The 15,760-nt window shown below is 60.4% G+C and overlaps 1 protein-coding gene across 3 annotated transcripts; it reads right to left on the reverse strand.

Moving 5' to 3' along the window:
• Positions 1 to 1,768: 1,768 nt before the first annotated feature.
• Positions 1,769 to 10,220, reverse strand: LOC121151731 (matrix metalloproteinase-25-like). Of its 3 annotated transcripts, XM_040973480.1 has the most exons (11): positions 9,245 to 10,220; positions 8,934 to 9,123; positions 8,491 to 8,623; positions 7,323 to 7,458; positions 6,933 to 7,222; positions 3,495 to 3,681; positions 3,298 to 3,378; positions 3,110 to 3,192; positions 2,726 to 2,878; positions 2,348 to 2,605; positions 1,769 to 2,213 (listed from the first exon to the last, which is right to left on the reverse strand). In XM_040973480.1, the coding sequence occupies exons 2-11, from the start codon at positions 9,054 to 9,056 to the stop codon at positions 1,942 to 1,944; spliced, it is 1,716 nt and encodes a 571-aa protein (XP_040829414.1). In that variant the 5' UTR covers positions 9,057 to 9,123; positions 9,245 to 10,220; the 3' UTR covers positions 1,769 to 1,941. The 3 variants fall into 3 exon arrangements, with proteins under 3 accessions (XP_040829414.1, XP_040829412.1, XP_040829413.1); XM_040973478.1 differs by having other exon boundaries at positions 8,934 to 10,220; XM_040973479.1 differs by having other exon boundaries at positions 3,298 to 3,382; positions 3,505 to 3,681; positions 8,934 to 10,218.
• Positions 10,221 to 15,760: the final 5,540 nt, after the last annotated feature.

Raw genomic sequence — 15,760 nt, forward strand, 5'->3', positions numbered from 1 at the left:
GAATGAGAGCTCCGTGGGATGCCAGCTACAGGCAGCGTTCCACTGCAGTGTGTGGTAGTGCTGTCCTCCCTCGTGGAGCTGAAGGAAGTGGACCGGCCACACCGAGTTTCTGGCGTTGTCTAGGGTTGATCCATCCGGGGTCCCCTGTGAATGCCTGCCTGCACAGGGTCACGTGCTCACGCTCTGGCTTGTGACTCTAGCCCCGGGGTCTGCTGTGGGTCTCATCTCTTGGGCAGCAGCCCAGCTTTCTTCCCACGGCTAACCACATTGCATGCCCCAGCCACAGAGCAATGCCCCTCTCCTCACCTGCTCTCCAAACCCCAGGCCAATGGATGGAGAGCATGTGTCCAGGGGTAAGCCGTGGTGCTAGCCCCTTATCAGACACATGAGCAGCAGAGAACTCCATGGGAGGATCAGAGTGGCCAGCTTGGGTGGTGGGGCTGCTGGGCCCATTCCTGGCATGCGAGTCTCACGGACACCCTTGGTGAGCCGATTCAGAGGCCAGAGACACTGCCACATTGAAAGCGCCTCAGCATCTCAGCAGACAGCCCGCCCTGGCCCGCTCCCTGGTTCTGCTCTGCTTCCATTCACCCGAGTCCTGCAGGCTGCCTTCGGCACACTGTCATGTCCTGTCCTGTCCTCCTGGCTGGTACTGGGCATCCCCTCCCACTTGGAAAGGGATCAAGTGGAGACCCACATTGGCTTCTTGGTGCTGAGAACTGCTGGGCCAGGTGTCTGCTTTCCTTACACACACGAGATCAAAGTGCCCACAAGCCGATCCTAAGATGCCACTAGTCATCAGAGAGGACGCCAGAAGCGTCTGTCTGTCAATCCTCTGCTGGGTCACAATCAGCTCTGGACCCCTGGCTCTCGTGCCCCTATTGGCCTGCAAAGGTCATGACAACTTGGGGCATTTTGCCCCATGACTGAGACTGTGCTGACAACTCCAGGGTCTGGAGGGATCCGTAGCAAATTCCTGGCACTGGCCCTCTAGGGGCAAATGAGAGACTCAGCAACACCCCAGACAGCAACCAGGCAGACATTGCTCCCACCCCCACCCCACACACACTCCTGCAGCCCGTGAATATGCAGACTACCCATCCCACCCCAGAATGAAGATTCCGGAAACACAGCTCCAGAGATGATGACTGAGGCTCTGAACCTGGGAGTGGGTTGTGAATGAGGTGGCCCAGGCTTCACCACCCCTCACCCTGAGCTGCAGCCACTTTAGTGGCTGATAGATGTGGCAGTCCCCACCTGCCCCAAGGCAGCTGAGACCACACAAGTGCAGGTGGGAGAACTTGAGATGGAACCGGACAGGGGGCACTCTGGACCAGGTGAGATGGAAATGAGCTCTCCCAGGTGGTTCGTGATTATGGGTTCCTAGGGAGGAGTCTCCCAGCTGAGTTGGGGGCCCCATCGCAGGCCGGCCAATGGAAATTCAGGAGAGCAGGATGGAGTAGGGAGTCTGGGCGGGGCGGGGAGCAGGCTTGTCCTCCACAGACTCGTACAGGCATAGGGCGTGGCGTGGGGTGGGTTGGGATGTTCAGGGTGTGCTGTTCCAGGGACAACAGGAGGGTCCCGCTGGGGCAGCGTCCCTTTCCACTGACCCGAGTGGGGGCGAGCAGGGCTGGTCCTGTGCAGCAGGCCCGGAGGCCCTTGCTGGACCCCGGCGGCGCGCACCTGTGGCCACGGATGCCGCGCGGCTGGGAGCGAATCCGCACCGCCCTCTGGCGGCTGCCCGGCCCGGGAGCGTAGAGGACCGAGCGGGCCCGGGGTGCAGGAGCGGAGGTCGAGTCCCAGGCGGAGCCTTCTGTTGGGTCTTCGTGAGAACCACCGACCCTGGCAACAGACAGCGGCTGGCCCTGCGGAGCCTCGCCATCTCCGGCCACGTCCCGCCCCTGTCCAGTCTGGGGGCGCTCCGCACAGAACGTCCGCCGGTCAGCGGGAGGCGACGGCCCCAGCCAGCAAGGGCAATAGGGGCAGCAGCAAGGGATCGGGGAGCCGGCCCGCAGCCCGGTTGATCTCGCACTTGCAATCGCAGGCTCTCGACCTGGGAGTCGCTTGAGGGGGCTTGGGAACGTGAGGGTCAGAGGTGGAGGCAGGGCAGTCCAGCCACTGGGGCCCCATGGGCTGGGGGAAGTCGGGTTCGACCTTGACGCTGCCCTTAGGAAATCGCCAGTAGTGGGCGCCCTTGAAGAAGTAGGTGTCGCCTGAGGAGGGCAGGAGAGGGGGAAGGAAGGACGCTTCGGGCGCGCTCCCGCCCTGTCCCCTCGCGTCGCAGGGCTGCGTCAGTGTGCCCACCGGCCTGACCCCCTGGCTCGCCGGCCCCCAGCCTCGGCCCTACCTGTGTTGCTGACCGTGACGTCGTCGGGCGCGGGCGGCGCCCCTTCCCACAGGCTCAGGTCGCGGGGATAGCCGGGGTCGGCTCTCCCGGCCGCCTCGTCAAAGCGCCAGTAGCGCTGGCCGCGGATTAGGTAGGTCTTCCCGTTGGACGGCCACGAGAACACGGCATCCACCACCTCCCCAGGCGGCAGGCCCAACTCGGTGAGCGGCCGCGGAGAGCCGTCTAGCTGCCGATCTCGAAACACCCAGAACTGCGGGCCTAGGGAGCCGGAAGCAGCGTCAGGTCCAAGTCGGACGGTCCACTTCCCTCCATCTCTGCCGCCCGGCTCAGCCCTGCACACCCGGGCCCAGCCCCCAGCCCTGCCCGGGCCCCACTCACCACTGAAGAGGAGGATGCGCCCGTCACCGGGCCTGGCGTAGGCGGCTTGGACCATTTTCACCTCGGCGGGCAGCCCCTCCCAGAAACGATGCAAGCCTGCAGGCCGTGGGGACACCAGCTGTCCGGAGGGCTGCAGGCGCCAGAACCAGGGCCCTGGGGGCAGGGGACATGAGGTGGGAGAGGCTGGGGTCACTCTCCAGGACCAGATCCTCTTGGAAACCCCCTTGTGGATAGGGGGATCCCTGCTCCTCTGTGACTTGCTGGAGAGTCCCCCTTTGGGCACCCAAGTGCCCACTTCCCCCAGGAAACCCCCAGAGCCCAGGAGAGTCACCCAGTTGGGTGGAGAGCTAGAGGGCAGGGCCAAGGGCCGTCTGAGGTCGGCACCTTTGAAGAAGAAGGTCTCCCCGCGGATGTTAGCGATGGCATCAAAATTGCCCTCACACCGATCCTGGGTGGGAACAGAAGGCCTGGGGATGGAAGAAGAGGCCTGAGTCGCTCTTGCACTCTGTGACCGTCCCACCTGGCAGGACTCCTGCGTCCAGTCTCACCCAAGGTGATGCCCTGGTACTCACCTGTTCCTGTCCGGAGGCTGGGTGGAGGGCTGCGGAGGAGCCAGGGGTCTCCGAGTGGGCCTGTGTGGGGTTTGGTGCACTCTACCTGGGGGAGACAGTGAGGTGTGGATCACTGGGCCTGCGGCGTCCTGGGTGTCCTAGGGCGATGTCCTGGCTGCTTTGATGCCAACCCTCTAAAACCCCACATTTACACTCACGGTGTCCTACCATACAGCTGCTGCAGGCCCTCGAGGTCATCCTGGGACAGCCGGTACGTGGCAGGGTCACCCACGGGGCCCTGGTAGAAGGGCCTCATGATGGAGCTGGGAGCGGAGGAATGCCCCAGGCCCAGGGCGTGGCCAAACTCGTGGACAGCCACAGCAAACAGGTCAGTCCCTTCACCATCTGGGGAGCAGGGCAGAGGGGGCAGAAGGAGAGGGCAGGCTCTGGAGTCGCACGCCCCTGCTGTAAGGCTTGGTGTATATACCGGGGAGAGCTCGGGGGCCTCCATGGGGTACATACACCTCTTCCCGCCACCCTCCCCCCCAGGCCCAGCTATTCCCCACCACACTGCTGGCTAATCTGGCCTCAGCTTCCCTCTCTCACTCCATCCCCCCCGCCCAGAATAGGGGCTCCCTGCAGCAGGCACTCTCAGGCCACAGCCTGCTGGCTGGCCGCCCACCTCCTCCCAGCCTCTTCCCTTGGGATCCAGCCCTGTGCCAGGGCATAGCCTCTTCTTAATCCCAGCTCTTCAGCCCTGAACGCCTTCAGGGAGGGCCTCATGGGAAATAAGCAGGTGCGTACAGAGAGGGTGAGGCCGTCTGGGTGCTGCGGCCCATCTCACGGAGCTGAGCCCGGAGCACACAGGAGCAGCAGCAGCGCCAGGGTCAGGGGCAGCCCACTATTCCTGCAGCAACTGTGGGCAGCCATGGTGGCCCCAAGTCCCTCTCCCAAGAAACCGGAAGATCTGTGGTATCCACACCAGCTCAGTTTCTTCTGGTACCTTCCTGGCCTCTTGTCGGGCTTCCGGGTGCTGCAGGCTGGCTGCGTCCTTGTCACGCTACCCAGCAGGGGGAAGTTACACAACGGTGCAGCCCGGCCCCAAAGGACATGGTGACCTCCTATCCCTCAGCTCCCCCTGCTCTCTCCCCTTAGACCTTGGGTGACAGGTGAACCCAAAAATGCTTCTTCCTGTTTCACCCAGGCGGGCTGTCACACACTCCGGGCTCTGTGTTTCCTTTGGCCCTGCCCAGGATGAATAATCTGCTCCTTCATCCCCTCCAGCATCAGGTCCTGTGTCTCCCTCCACCCACCTGTCTGTCCACCAACCCTTTCTTCCTGTTGGCTCACCCAGGTCTGACACTCACAACCTCCCACCCTAAAGTCCCCCGTCCCAGTTCACACTGCCCTCTGTCCACCCCAAGCCCAGTCCTTGGTCCATGGTCTGTACTCCCTCTCCACCACTCCATCCCAGCTCCTCTGCAGTCTGGATGCTCCCCCCGATTCCCCAGCAAGCCTGCAGCAGCGAGGACCCTGAGGACCCTTGAGCTCCGAGAAGGGCCTGTGGAGGGCCTCCTTCACTGTCCTCCATCACTGTCCTCCTTCACTGTCTTCCATCACAGTCCTCCATTTGATCCTCCCTCAGCGCACCGCTCCTGGGCTTCGGGGCATCCCCCTCCCCACCTCGGCCCTGTGCCTGACCTTCATCTTCGTTTTTCTTCCAGGAACCTTCCCAGCCCCCATGCTGCTGCTTTCAGACCCCGTTCCTGGCCGCCAAGTAAACTGAGCTGAGAGCTGCGGGTGACTCACTCCTGAACCCACAGACCGCACCACTCAGGCTCCACTCAGCCAAGGCAGCGAGGCTAAGTAACCCTGCATGCTGCAGGGACAGGGTGGGGGTGGGGAGGACGGGGAAGGCTGACTTGATTCGGACTCAGTCCACATTATCGCTGCCTAAACCAGCTCACTGCCTGTCTATACCACCTGCTGTCTACACCACATCATTCTCTACATCCATCACTTCTCCATCCATACACCTCACCATCCACACCACCATGCCCTGCCTACATCACCTCGTAGTCTGTCTTCACCACTCACTAGTGTGAGTACCCCAGCAGGGCCTGGGCACCACCACTTTTCCCTGCCTAGAGCTGGTGCACGGAGCAGAGCTGGGTCTCCCACCAGCAGGACCCTGCTCCAAGAGGCTGTGGATCCACTGAGCACTCCTCTCCAGCCAGACCAAACCCTGGCTCAGCTTCTCCTCTCTCCATTGCTTCTTCAGCCCCTGCCCCACTCCAGCACATGCACAGGAATTCCCCTCTGGAGCACCAGCTCTGGGGAGTTCCATTTCCTGTGGACAGGGAGCACAGCCCCCCAGACTTGCACCGGACTGCACCCACCCTTGCACACAGGATCCAGCCAGACCCCAGGTTTCGCCCACCCTGGCCCATTTCAGACACCTCTTAGCCCCCATCTCTGCAGACCCAGGGCTCCCACAGAGGTTGCTGCATCCATGCTCTGTCCCAGCATCCTCTGGGCAGGATCCTTCCAGAAGGAACCCGCTGCCTGCAGAGTCCCATTGTTGTCCCAGTGTCTGGGACCTGGACTTGCCCTCCTCCCACAGTGCGGGCCCTGTGGCACTTGGTGCCTTGCTGGGACCCGGGTGCCTTGCTGGGACCCGGGTGAGGGAGCCATCTCTTGCAGGAAGTGTCCCCCCCCCCCCAACCCCGTGCACCCACAGCCAGGGCTTCTGTGCTGTAATTTCATGCGGTTGTGTCACTGGTTGTGTGGAGCAACTCTACTGACTCAGCTGTTGGGAAGGACTTTGTGTGCTGGGAGGCTGACTTCCCCTGTCACCTGAGCCTGGCCACCTGACCCACTGTTTGGTCAAACCCGAGTCCAGGCACTGCTGGGCATGTGCTGTTGTACCTAGCCCCTGCCCTGGGCTAGCTCTGAGGGAGGCTCCCCACCTGTGGCTCCTGCAAGGTGGTGCTCACCGTGGGCCAGTTCCTTTGTGGACACCTCTCAGTGAGTACACTGGACAGGTGGCACCTGCAGCTTGTGTCAGTGCCTGCCTGACTCCCAGCACACATTCCCATGTCAACTTCCTGCCAGTGCTCACCCAAGGGAAGGCTCAGGTGCTGGGTCCTGCCGCCCACATGGGAGACCCAGAGGGAGTGCCTGGCTCTTGACTTTGAAATAAAGAAATAAGAAATAAAATAAATTAAGGAAAATATTAAAAATAATGGGGCTGGCCCTGTGGAGTAGCAAGTTAAGCCACTACCTGCAGCACTGCCATCCCAGTTATGTGCCGGTTTGAGTCCTGGTTGTTCCGCTTCCAACCCGATTCCCTGCTAATGTGCCTGGGAAAGGTGGCAGAGGATGCCCCAGGTACTTGGAGCTCCTGCACTCATGTAGGAAACCCAGAAGAAGCTCTTGGCTTTGGCCTGGCTGTGTGGAGAGTGAAACAGCAGATACAGGGAAATCTCTGCCTCTGCCTCTGCCTCTCTGTAGCTCTGCTTTTTCAATAAATAAACAAATGTTTAAAGTCCACACACAGTACCTTCTGCGTGTCTGGGTCCCCACTGGCCAGCTGCACTAACAGCAGTTTCCCAGGAGCCCGCCCCCGGTGAAGGACATCTCCCAAGAGGTGTTACCTTCCACCCCGTAAGTCCAGATCTCTTCATCATCGAAGTGTGTGTCCCCAGAGATGGGGTGCTCCCCAGGGAAAAAGGCATGGGCCAGGGTGCCCCCAAGCCCGTCGAAGGGGTAGCTGTCCTGGTGGTAGGCCCGAACGAAGTCAATAAGGATGTCAGGTTCCTGGTGCCCGGTGTCCACCTCATGGAAAGTGAGCCCCGACTCTGAGCCCCACACGGCCAGTGCGTGCTTCAGCAGAGTCCGTACTTTGCCATGGCTCAGCTGGGAGCCTTGGGGAAAGGAGCGCACCCTGTGGAGACAGAGGGTTGTTAGGGTAGCCGTGGAGGGACAGGGCCACCATGAGAAGTAGGGCCAAGTGGCTGGCCCAGGCAGTGGGCTCCAAGACTTACCCCCACGTCAGGGACTGCTTCCTCCACACACTGCCACTCAGGGCATAGCGGCGGCGGCGTCTGACCAGACCCGCGGCCCCCAGCACATCTGGCAGGGAGCAGCGGGGCTTGTGCATGGCACCCACCGTCTGGGAGTCTGTGGGAGACAGTGGGGTGCGTCAGCCAGCCAGGCGGTGGGCCCAGGAGAGGAGCCAACAGCCAGCCAGCCCTACATGGGGGACAGCTCAGAGATCTGAACCTGGGACCCACCCTCATCCCAAAGCTGGTTCGGCTGCCCCTGTGCCCTCCTTGGCGGGGTCACCCTTAATACTGGGCACAGCACTGCCCAGCTTCCTCCTGGCCAGACTGTGACCTGGGTCCTCCATCTCTCAGCTCCTCTAGGTGGCGCATCAAGGACCCAGACCTGTGACCGGTAGCCTGCACCTCACATCCCAGCAGCCCTGTCACTGGCCACAAGCCTGGCCCTCCTGGCTCCAGGACCATCTTCCTCCTCCCTAAGCTCACACCACAGGGTGCTGATAGGGTAACTTACAGTGGGGCCGCACAAGACCAGACAGGACAGAAGAGGGACCTGCCTTCCCTTGCAGCCCACCAGAATCCCACAAGCTCCCTCTTCCTTCGCTTGTACCCCTGAAGAGGTGCCGCACACCTCTACCCTTCAGGCACACTCCAAGTTCAATTGCTCTGGCCACACACATGCCTGTCTCCAGCCACTGCACCACCATCTCCATCTGTAACTGCAGCGATCTTAAAACTGCAAGCCCAGGGGCTTCATGCATTATTCCTGGAGACCCTTCCCTGGTCATTAATGCCCCTGGGATCCTCAACGCCCAGGAGCCCTGTACCAGACACACAAGCTCGACCCTGCCCCTGGGGTCTTGGCGGTGCAGTGTTCTCAGCCCAGCCCCTCCTTCACTTCAGCACACCCACCTCCGTGGGGAGTGATCCTGTGCATGTGGATTTCCGGTCCTTCTAGCTGCCTCCCTGTCTCTAGTTCCGGGAGCTCCTTGGTGGGAGCAGGACCTTGCCTGCATTTGCTGTTGCACCCCAGCAGAGAGATGGCCCTCAACTTCTGAGCAGACACAAGCCTGAGGCCGCCCCAGTTGGGCCGCAAGGTCGGGTGGACACAGAGCCGGGGCCAACTGATGTGAGGGCATGGGACACCTACCCATGAGGCCTGTCTCCGGCAGCCCCGCAAACCTCTGCATGACCTTCAGCGCATCCCGTAGCTTGGCCGGGCTCTGCAGCTGGGCCTGGGCGGGATCGGGGGGCGGCAGGTAGCCATAGCGGGTCAGCCAGTCCTGAAGGAGGATCAGCAAAGCCGGGACAGTTAAATGGACTGGACTTGCCCAAGCCGTCCCTATCCTGGAAATCCCACCCCTCTCCCAGGTCCTTAAACCTCGGGCTCTCCCGCCCAAACCTCCCCACCCCCCACCTCCCGCGCGGTTCCCCGAAGCTCCTTTCCAGGCTCTAAAACAAGGTCGGAAAACCTCGGACAGACCCACATCCAGGCCCACACCCATCCCCAGTCACTTCCAGCGTCTCAGGCCCCAGCCCCCGCCGTCGCCTCCTCCATGCAGCCCGCCCGGCCCGGTGGATCCCCGGGCTCACCACGAGCTGGCTCACGTCCTGAGCCCGGGTGGGCTCTAGGGTGCGCACGGGCGGCGGCAGCAGCGGCAGCAGCAACGCCAGGAGTCGGAGCCGGGGCGCGAGCGTCGACCCCCGCAGCTGCATGGCGCGCTCCAGCCTCGGACAACCCCGGGGCTCCGAGGGTTTCTGACCCCCGTGCCTCTCTAGGGACCTGCAGGAATGGGTCATGGACCAGCAGAGTCACGGGGATTCCGCGTCGATTGGGAAGGTGGACAAGAGGTCTGGGTTTCCCCCAGGGGTGCTAGGAGACAAAATGGGGATTGGAGACGCACGGCAGCGATGGCAGCAGGTCCAGGAGATGGGGGGCACACGCCGAGTCCGAGGATGGCAGCTGGAGCAGAGGTCCAGATAACGGTGCACCCCGATGCGCGGGGCGGGTGTGTCGGGGGAGTGGCCTAATCTTCCAAAGTCGAGTGAGAAGGGAGGCCGGGCGGTGGTCTCGCCGTCCCTCCCCAGAGACCGTCTTTGGAGCGCTTCAAAGGTGAGCGTTGTCTGGAGCGCCAGGGTCGGGGGGCAGCAGCAGCCGCGAGTTTCTCTTCCCGGAACCCGGCTCCAGGGCGCTGGCCGACCAGGACTCGCTTCTTGTTTCCCCGAAGAGCACGCCTGGGGCGGGGGTTGGGTGGCCCGGGCCTCCCCGCCCCCTCCTGCCGCCGGGCCCGACGACCCCGCTCCGCGGGCGGGCCGAGAGCGAGGGAATTCCGGGCAGCAGGGAGCTAGGAAGGAAGCTGACTTTCCCGTGGGGTCCTGGCCCGACCCCCCCGGTCAAGCGGCCCCTGGTTCTTCCCCAAAACCCACGGCGGCGTCTCCGGATCCCGAAGCGCGCCCCACTCCTGGGACCTCGAGTCCTGTCCCGGGCACTGGACCCTTCACCCCAAGACCTCCTTGCGGACACTGTACCCCTGCTGGTGCTAAGGGCAGGTGGAGGGCGACTTGGGAACCGAGTAAGCCGCTGATCCTGCACGGAGGGCTGAGGCAGGAGAACGCAGGTGCAGAGGGACCGGAGATGCGAGGAGGCGTGGAGGGGCGGGTGGGGCACCCTTCCGTGCGAGGGAGCCTGTGAGCGAGGAGTTGAGGTTGAAGCCTCTGGCCGGGAGGGGCAGCGAGGGGACCCTGCTCCAGACGAAATCGCGCACCGGACGTGCGGGCTGCGACAGTCTAGCAAAGCATGGCAGTCCCCCAGAGGTCGGGGTCGCGCGTGGCAGGCTCGGCAACTCTGCTTTCCCACGACGGTGCCAGTCCCCGCTGCTCTGCGTCCGGCTCGGTTCCTGCTGAGTGCTTAGGAAGGCAGCAGAAGCTGACCCACACGCCTGGGATCCTGCACCCACGTGGGAGACCCGGATGGAGCTCCCGGTGTCAGACTGGACCGCAAGAAGGAAGATCTCGCTCCTCCCTCACCCCACACTGTTGCTCTACCTTTCAAGTAAGTACGATCACATCTTAAGAAAAAATAAAGAAAACAAACAAACAAAAAAAGTGTCATCCTGTATTTGTCTTCTCAAGCTGCTGTAACAAAAATACCACCCTCTGGGGGCTTCAAAGGAGATGTTTTCTCTCACAGTTGAGGATATCCGGGATAAGACTGTGTGCTCAGGTGCTTGCACTCTTGGCACAGCTATAGTGGCTTTCCCTGTCCGGGACCCTGACCACTGGCCCCAGCTCAGTGCCTCATTTTGGCTTCCTTAGCTTTGCAAAGGCGCTGCCTCCAAATGCTGGGTGATTAGAAGCTCAGATTCCAGCTTGTGAATTTTTAGGGATCACAGCTCAGTCCATAGCAGATCCCCATTGGCCAGCAGTAAAAGTCAACATTGTGGTTCAGTGCAGTAAGCTGCTGCCTGCAACTCACACACACTGGATCAGAGCAACAGTTCAAGTCCCAGCTGCTCCAACTGACAAGTCAGATATACAGAGAAGGATCCTCCATCCAATGATTCACTCCCCAAGTGACCACAAAGGCTGGTGCTGCACAGATCCAAAGCCAGGAGCCAGGAACTTCCTCCAGGTCTCCCACACAGGTGCAGGGTCCCAAGGCTTTGGGCCATCCTTGACTGCTTTCCCAGGCCACAAACAGGGAGCTGAATGGGAAGTGGAGCTGCTGGGATTAGAACCGGCGCCCATGTGGGATCCTGGCATGTTCAAGGAGAGGACTTTAGCTGCCAGGCCACTGTGCCAGGCCCATGCTCCACTTCCAATTCAGCTCTCTGCTAATGTGCCTGGGGAAGCAGTAGGCGGTGGACCAAGTGCCTAGGTCCCTGCCACCAGGGTGGGTGGCCTGCATGGAATTCCCCATCATGGCTCCAACCTGACCGTGCCTCAGCTTTTGTAGCCAAGTCGGGAAGTAACCAGAGAATGGAATTTCTCTCTGTCACTCTACCTTCCAAATAATTAAAATAAAATATATATTTGTTTAAAAGATGAAAAGATCTGAGGGTGCCTGGTTAACCTTGATGAGGCCCACGCCCTGCAGGGGCAGTGTGCTTTGTGGGCACCCTAAATTAAAATCAGCCCATGTCCCAGTTGTGGTTCAAGCTGGAGACCAGTGAGGGCAGCCCTGCTACCAGAGGCTGATGACAGGTTCATTCACTCAGGTTTTCATTTTCTTATGGGAAGCAAAGCTGGCCTGAAAATGGCTTGTGAGGAAGGGGTGAGGTCCTTGAAAATGGCCAGGGCTTTCCTGAAGGCATTTCCAAAGGGCCTTCTTGCTAGTCCAGACACAGGGTTACAGGGAACGAAAGAGGGAGGATTGGTAGCTCACAGTTCCCAGCAGTTGAACATCAGATCTGCAGTCAGTCAGACCTGGGTCAGTCAGACCCGGGTCAGTCAGACCTGGGTCAGTCAGGCCTGGGTCAGTCAGGCTTGGGGTCAGTCAGGCTTGGGGTCAGTCAGGCTTGTGGTCGGTCAGTCAGACCTGGGTCAGTCAGACCTGGGTCAGTCAGGCCTGGGTCAGTCAGGCCTGGGTCAGTCAGACCAGCAGTCAGTCAGCCCTGCAGTTGAACATCAGACCTGAAGTCAGTCAGGCCTGGGTCAGTAAGACTTGTAGTCAGTCAGGCTTAGGGTCAGTCCAGCTTGGGGTCAGTCAGGTTTGTGGTCAACCAGGCTCAGGGTCAGTCAGGCCTGGGTCAAAGACCTGGAGTCAAGCCTGGATCAGTCAGGCATGTGGTCTGTGAGCCTTTCCAACTAAGTGCACATGAAAAACTGCTTTGTGGAAGCCCACTGGGCAGTGCAACCCACAGCTGAGACATCTAACCTGGTGACAGAGGGAAGTGACAGCCCTCCCTGAGAAGTGGGTGCAAGCCTCCCTCCTTCAGCGGGGACTGGGCCTGGGCACTTCCCTGGGCAGTAGAACTCAACAGAAGGGGTGGTTTGGGACCTGCCAGGCTGGACCTTGGGAAACCTCACAGGGCTGGCACTGTGGACTAGTCAGTTACCACCTGCTGTACCTGCTGTCCTGGCTGCTCTGCTTCCCATCCAGCTCCCTGCTATTGTGCCTGGATGCAGCTCCTAGCTTCACTCTGGCCCAGCCCAGCTGCTGTAGCCGTTTGGGGAGTGAACCAGAGGATGGAAGATTCTCATTCTCTCTCTGTCTCTCTCTCTCTCTATTCTGGATTTCAGATAAACAAATATTTTTGTGTCTGTGTCTCCTGGCCTCTTGAGTCCTTCTCTGGAGGAGTTGTGCTATGAGACACATGGGACGGCCACCCAGGGTAGGGGGAGCATCCAGGCAGGCCACAGGCAAAGGTTGTATGCACAGAAATGATCAGGGGACCCATGGACCCCCAGCCAAAGGCACAAGCATCAGGGACCCCGATGAGGGAGAGTCCAACCGTCATCTGGCTGTAGCTTGAGCAAGCCTCTGGGCAGAACCTGGCCAACCCTCTAACTCTCATCCTAATTGGAGGGATGGCCGCCAGGCAGCAAGAAGCAGCAGAGCGCCCTGTACCAGCAGGCTTCACCTTCCGGGGCTCGATAGGGCCCAGTGCTTCTCCCCCGACCCCACCTCACGCCCTGCTGTGTACAGGTGCATCAGTGTGCCAGCTAGCATCCTGACTGCGGTGATCCAGCTGGCTACTAACGCATGCTGGGAGGCAGCAGAGCAGGTCCCCACCACCCGCGTAGCCGACCTGGATGGATGGAGTTTCTGACTCCTGGCTTCAGCTTGGCTGAGCCCCAACTGTTGGATGGAGAGTGAATCTACAGTGGAAGATCTCCTTCTGTGTCTCTGTGTATCACTCTGCCTTTCTAATAAATAAAAAAACTAATTAATAAATAAAACTTAAAATGGAGGCAGAGTTTGGAGCAAGGCAGTGTAGTGTGTGTTGGGGAGCGGGGGTGCTAGGAAGCCAACCCCTGAAGCCAGGAAAGGCAGGCAGTAGAGCTAGCCGGGAAGCAACCTGGAATGAAGGACAGGGTGTGGCACCAGCTCCAGGAAACCAATGTCCATCTCAATAAAACTGAGATTTATTTTTTAAAGTTGGACAAAGGGCCAAGCGTAATGGCCCCATAGCTAAATCTTTCCTTTGCATGCACCGCGATCCCATATTGGTACCAGTTCATGTCCCAGCTTCTCCACTTCTCATCCAGCTCCCTGCTTGTGTACTGGGAAAGCAGTCGAGAATGGCCCAGGGCTTTGGGACCATACACCCATGTGGGAGACCCAGAAGAAGCTCCTGGCTCCTGGCTTCAGATTGGCCCATCTCTGATGATTCCAGCCACTTGAGAAGTGAACCAGTGGATGGAACATCTTTCTCTGCCTCTCCTCTCTGCAAATCTGATCTGCCTTTCTAGAAAAACTAGATAAATCATTTTTTAAAGCTGAGAAAAAAAACACTCAGAAACATAAGGGTAAACAGCAAGCAGGTCACAGAACAAAGCAGCCAGAGGAACTGTTTCACATAAAGACGTTGACGCTGCAAACAATACAACTCACTGTTTATAGACTTTGCACATGTTGTAAAAGCCTGAGGCGCCCTGATCCAGAACCAGCCCATCTCGCTGGACTGCCTCTGCTGGGGTAGGGGGCAGGGAGAACTGAGTCCACTGGCCAGGCTTCCCTGGGCCTGGGAGATCCTTCCCACGAGGTACCCTGGCCTGTTGGTGATAGTGCCTTGTGCTGCTCCCTGCCTTTCTGGTTGTGTCCTCCCTTCTTCAGGGACCCTCAGCCCCTCCTACCCACCCTCCTTCTTGCTGGCAGGGATGCTCCTGTTGGGCAGCAGTAGGATGGTCAGGTTCCAAGGATGGAACTGTCTCAAGTGTCTAAAGAGGGGCTGGGGGCTAGGCAAGCCAGGTGGAGGGGTCCACTGTGTAGCCACACACTCGTGCCTTCCTCCAGAAGTAGGTGGTGAGTACTGCCAGAGTAGGCTGACACACTGGGCAAGGTGTGGGGTGCTTGCCGCCAGTGGCCCTGTGGAGGGTCATCAGAAGAGCCAAGGGCTGGCTCCTTGACCCCACTTCATCCTTGTTCTCCCATGTGCCAGCAGGTACCAAGGGCCACTAAGGGTCTCTGAGTGGCACAGCCACACATATGTGCTACCTGGTCAAGCTGGGATTCATTCTCACTGCTTGTGATGCCAGCTCCATGAGCTGGACTCTGTGACCCTCTGGTAGAGGGCATCTATAGCTGCTCCCCAGGTCTGGGGGAAGGGCCTTGTCCACTTGGTCTCTGCTGAAGCCCCTAGTGTGCTGAGGGTGGGTATGATGTCAGTGGGGCTGGGAGAGGGGTCTCTGGCATCTGTCTACTTCCCAGGGGTCAGGCAACAATGGGAGGCAGAATGCCGAGTTGTGTTCCCTCCTCCCTGGTCCCCAAGCAGCTCTGGAGGGTCTCTAAGATGGGTCTCTGTCCCTACCCACTTGCTGTCTGCTGCCAGGAAGACACCATGCTCCTCACCCACCTGCCAAGCAGTCACTGAACCCTTTCCTAGGAGTCCCAGCTCTCCACAATAACCTGTCTCCCCCACCTCCCATCACTCCAAAGACCTGATCCCCAGTCTGAGGTATGGGGACCCAGCTTCTCAGGCAAGCAAAGGTTCATGTTGGACAGCCCCGGGGCCCAGGCACCAGGGTGCAAGGCGTTCTGAACAAAGTTTGCTCGGATCCAGGCCCAGGGTACACTGGAATGCCCTGGTTCCCAGGCCCTGCTATTGGCAAGCCTGGGCCCCACACTCAGCCCTGGTCGCAGGGGAGACTGCGAGTGGGACTTTGGGCAGCGTCCGGGGCCCAGTCCCGTGGGATCGTCACATCTGCCTCACCTCTGTCTGTTGGACCCTATAGCCCCAGTCTCCTGCCCACCCCTCCCCATAACAAACTTCCTGTTTCATGGGGATGTCATCAACAGGAAAAAAACAGCTGAGCCAGGGGACCGGACCGGGTCTGATCTGTTATCGTCGCCCATGATTTCTTGCCTCTTGTTGTGAGGGGACAGGATCCTCCTCGGGCGCTCAGAGTGGGGTCCGCATGCAGCAGGGGCTCAGGCATGCTCCCCAGGCTGTCACTTGCCTCGTCAGTGATTGGGGCGGCTTCTTTGCCTCCGGAGGGTGGAGGCCATTCGGGCCGCCAGGGGGCGCTGCGGCACCGCCCCTCACCTGTACGCGCCCCGCACCTGGCACCGCCCCCGGAAGAGAGCAGCTGGCACCTAGGGGACCTCGGCGGGAGCTGCGGCAGGTGAGAGCTTGGGGGTGTCGTGGGCGGGGCTCCCCGAGCTTCGGGGCGGATTGGGACCTGACCGTCGGCGGGAAACTAAGGGGCCGGGGCGGCCGGGCCGGGCTCCTGGGGCTGCTGGCAGCTGGGGGCGCCAG

Source organism: Ochotona curzoniae, unplaced genomic scaffold, assembly GCF_017591425.1.
Source record: "Ochotona curzoniae isolate NIBS_2020 unplaced genomic scaffold, NIBS_Ocur_1.0 contig_2321, whole genome shotgun sequence".
NCBI classification, from domain to species: domain Eukaryota; kingdom Metazoa; phylum Chordata; class Mammalia; order Lagomorpha; family Ochotonidae; genus Ochotona; species Ochotona curzoniae.

Bases quoted from the DNA above. Each gene is read 5' to 3' on its own strand.
- LOC121151731 (XM_040973478.1), bottom strand. From the start codon at position 9,140: ATGACCCATTCCTGCAGGTCCCTAGAGAGGCACGGGGGTCAGAAACCC. The intron at 7,459-8,490 runs GTAGGTGTCCCA...TGTCTCCCACAG, and splicing joins GCCGGAGACAGGCCTCATGG to ACTCCCAGACGGTGGGTGCC. The intron at 7,223-7,322 runs GTAAGTCTTGGA...CTGTCTCCACAG, and splicing joins AAGCAGTCCCTGACGTGGGG to GGTGCGCTCCTTTCCCCAAG.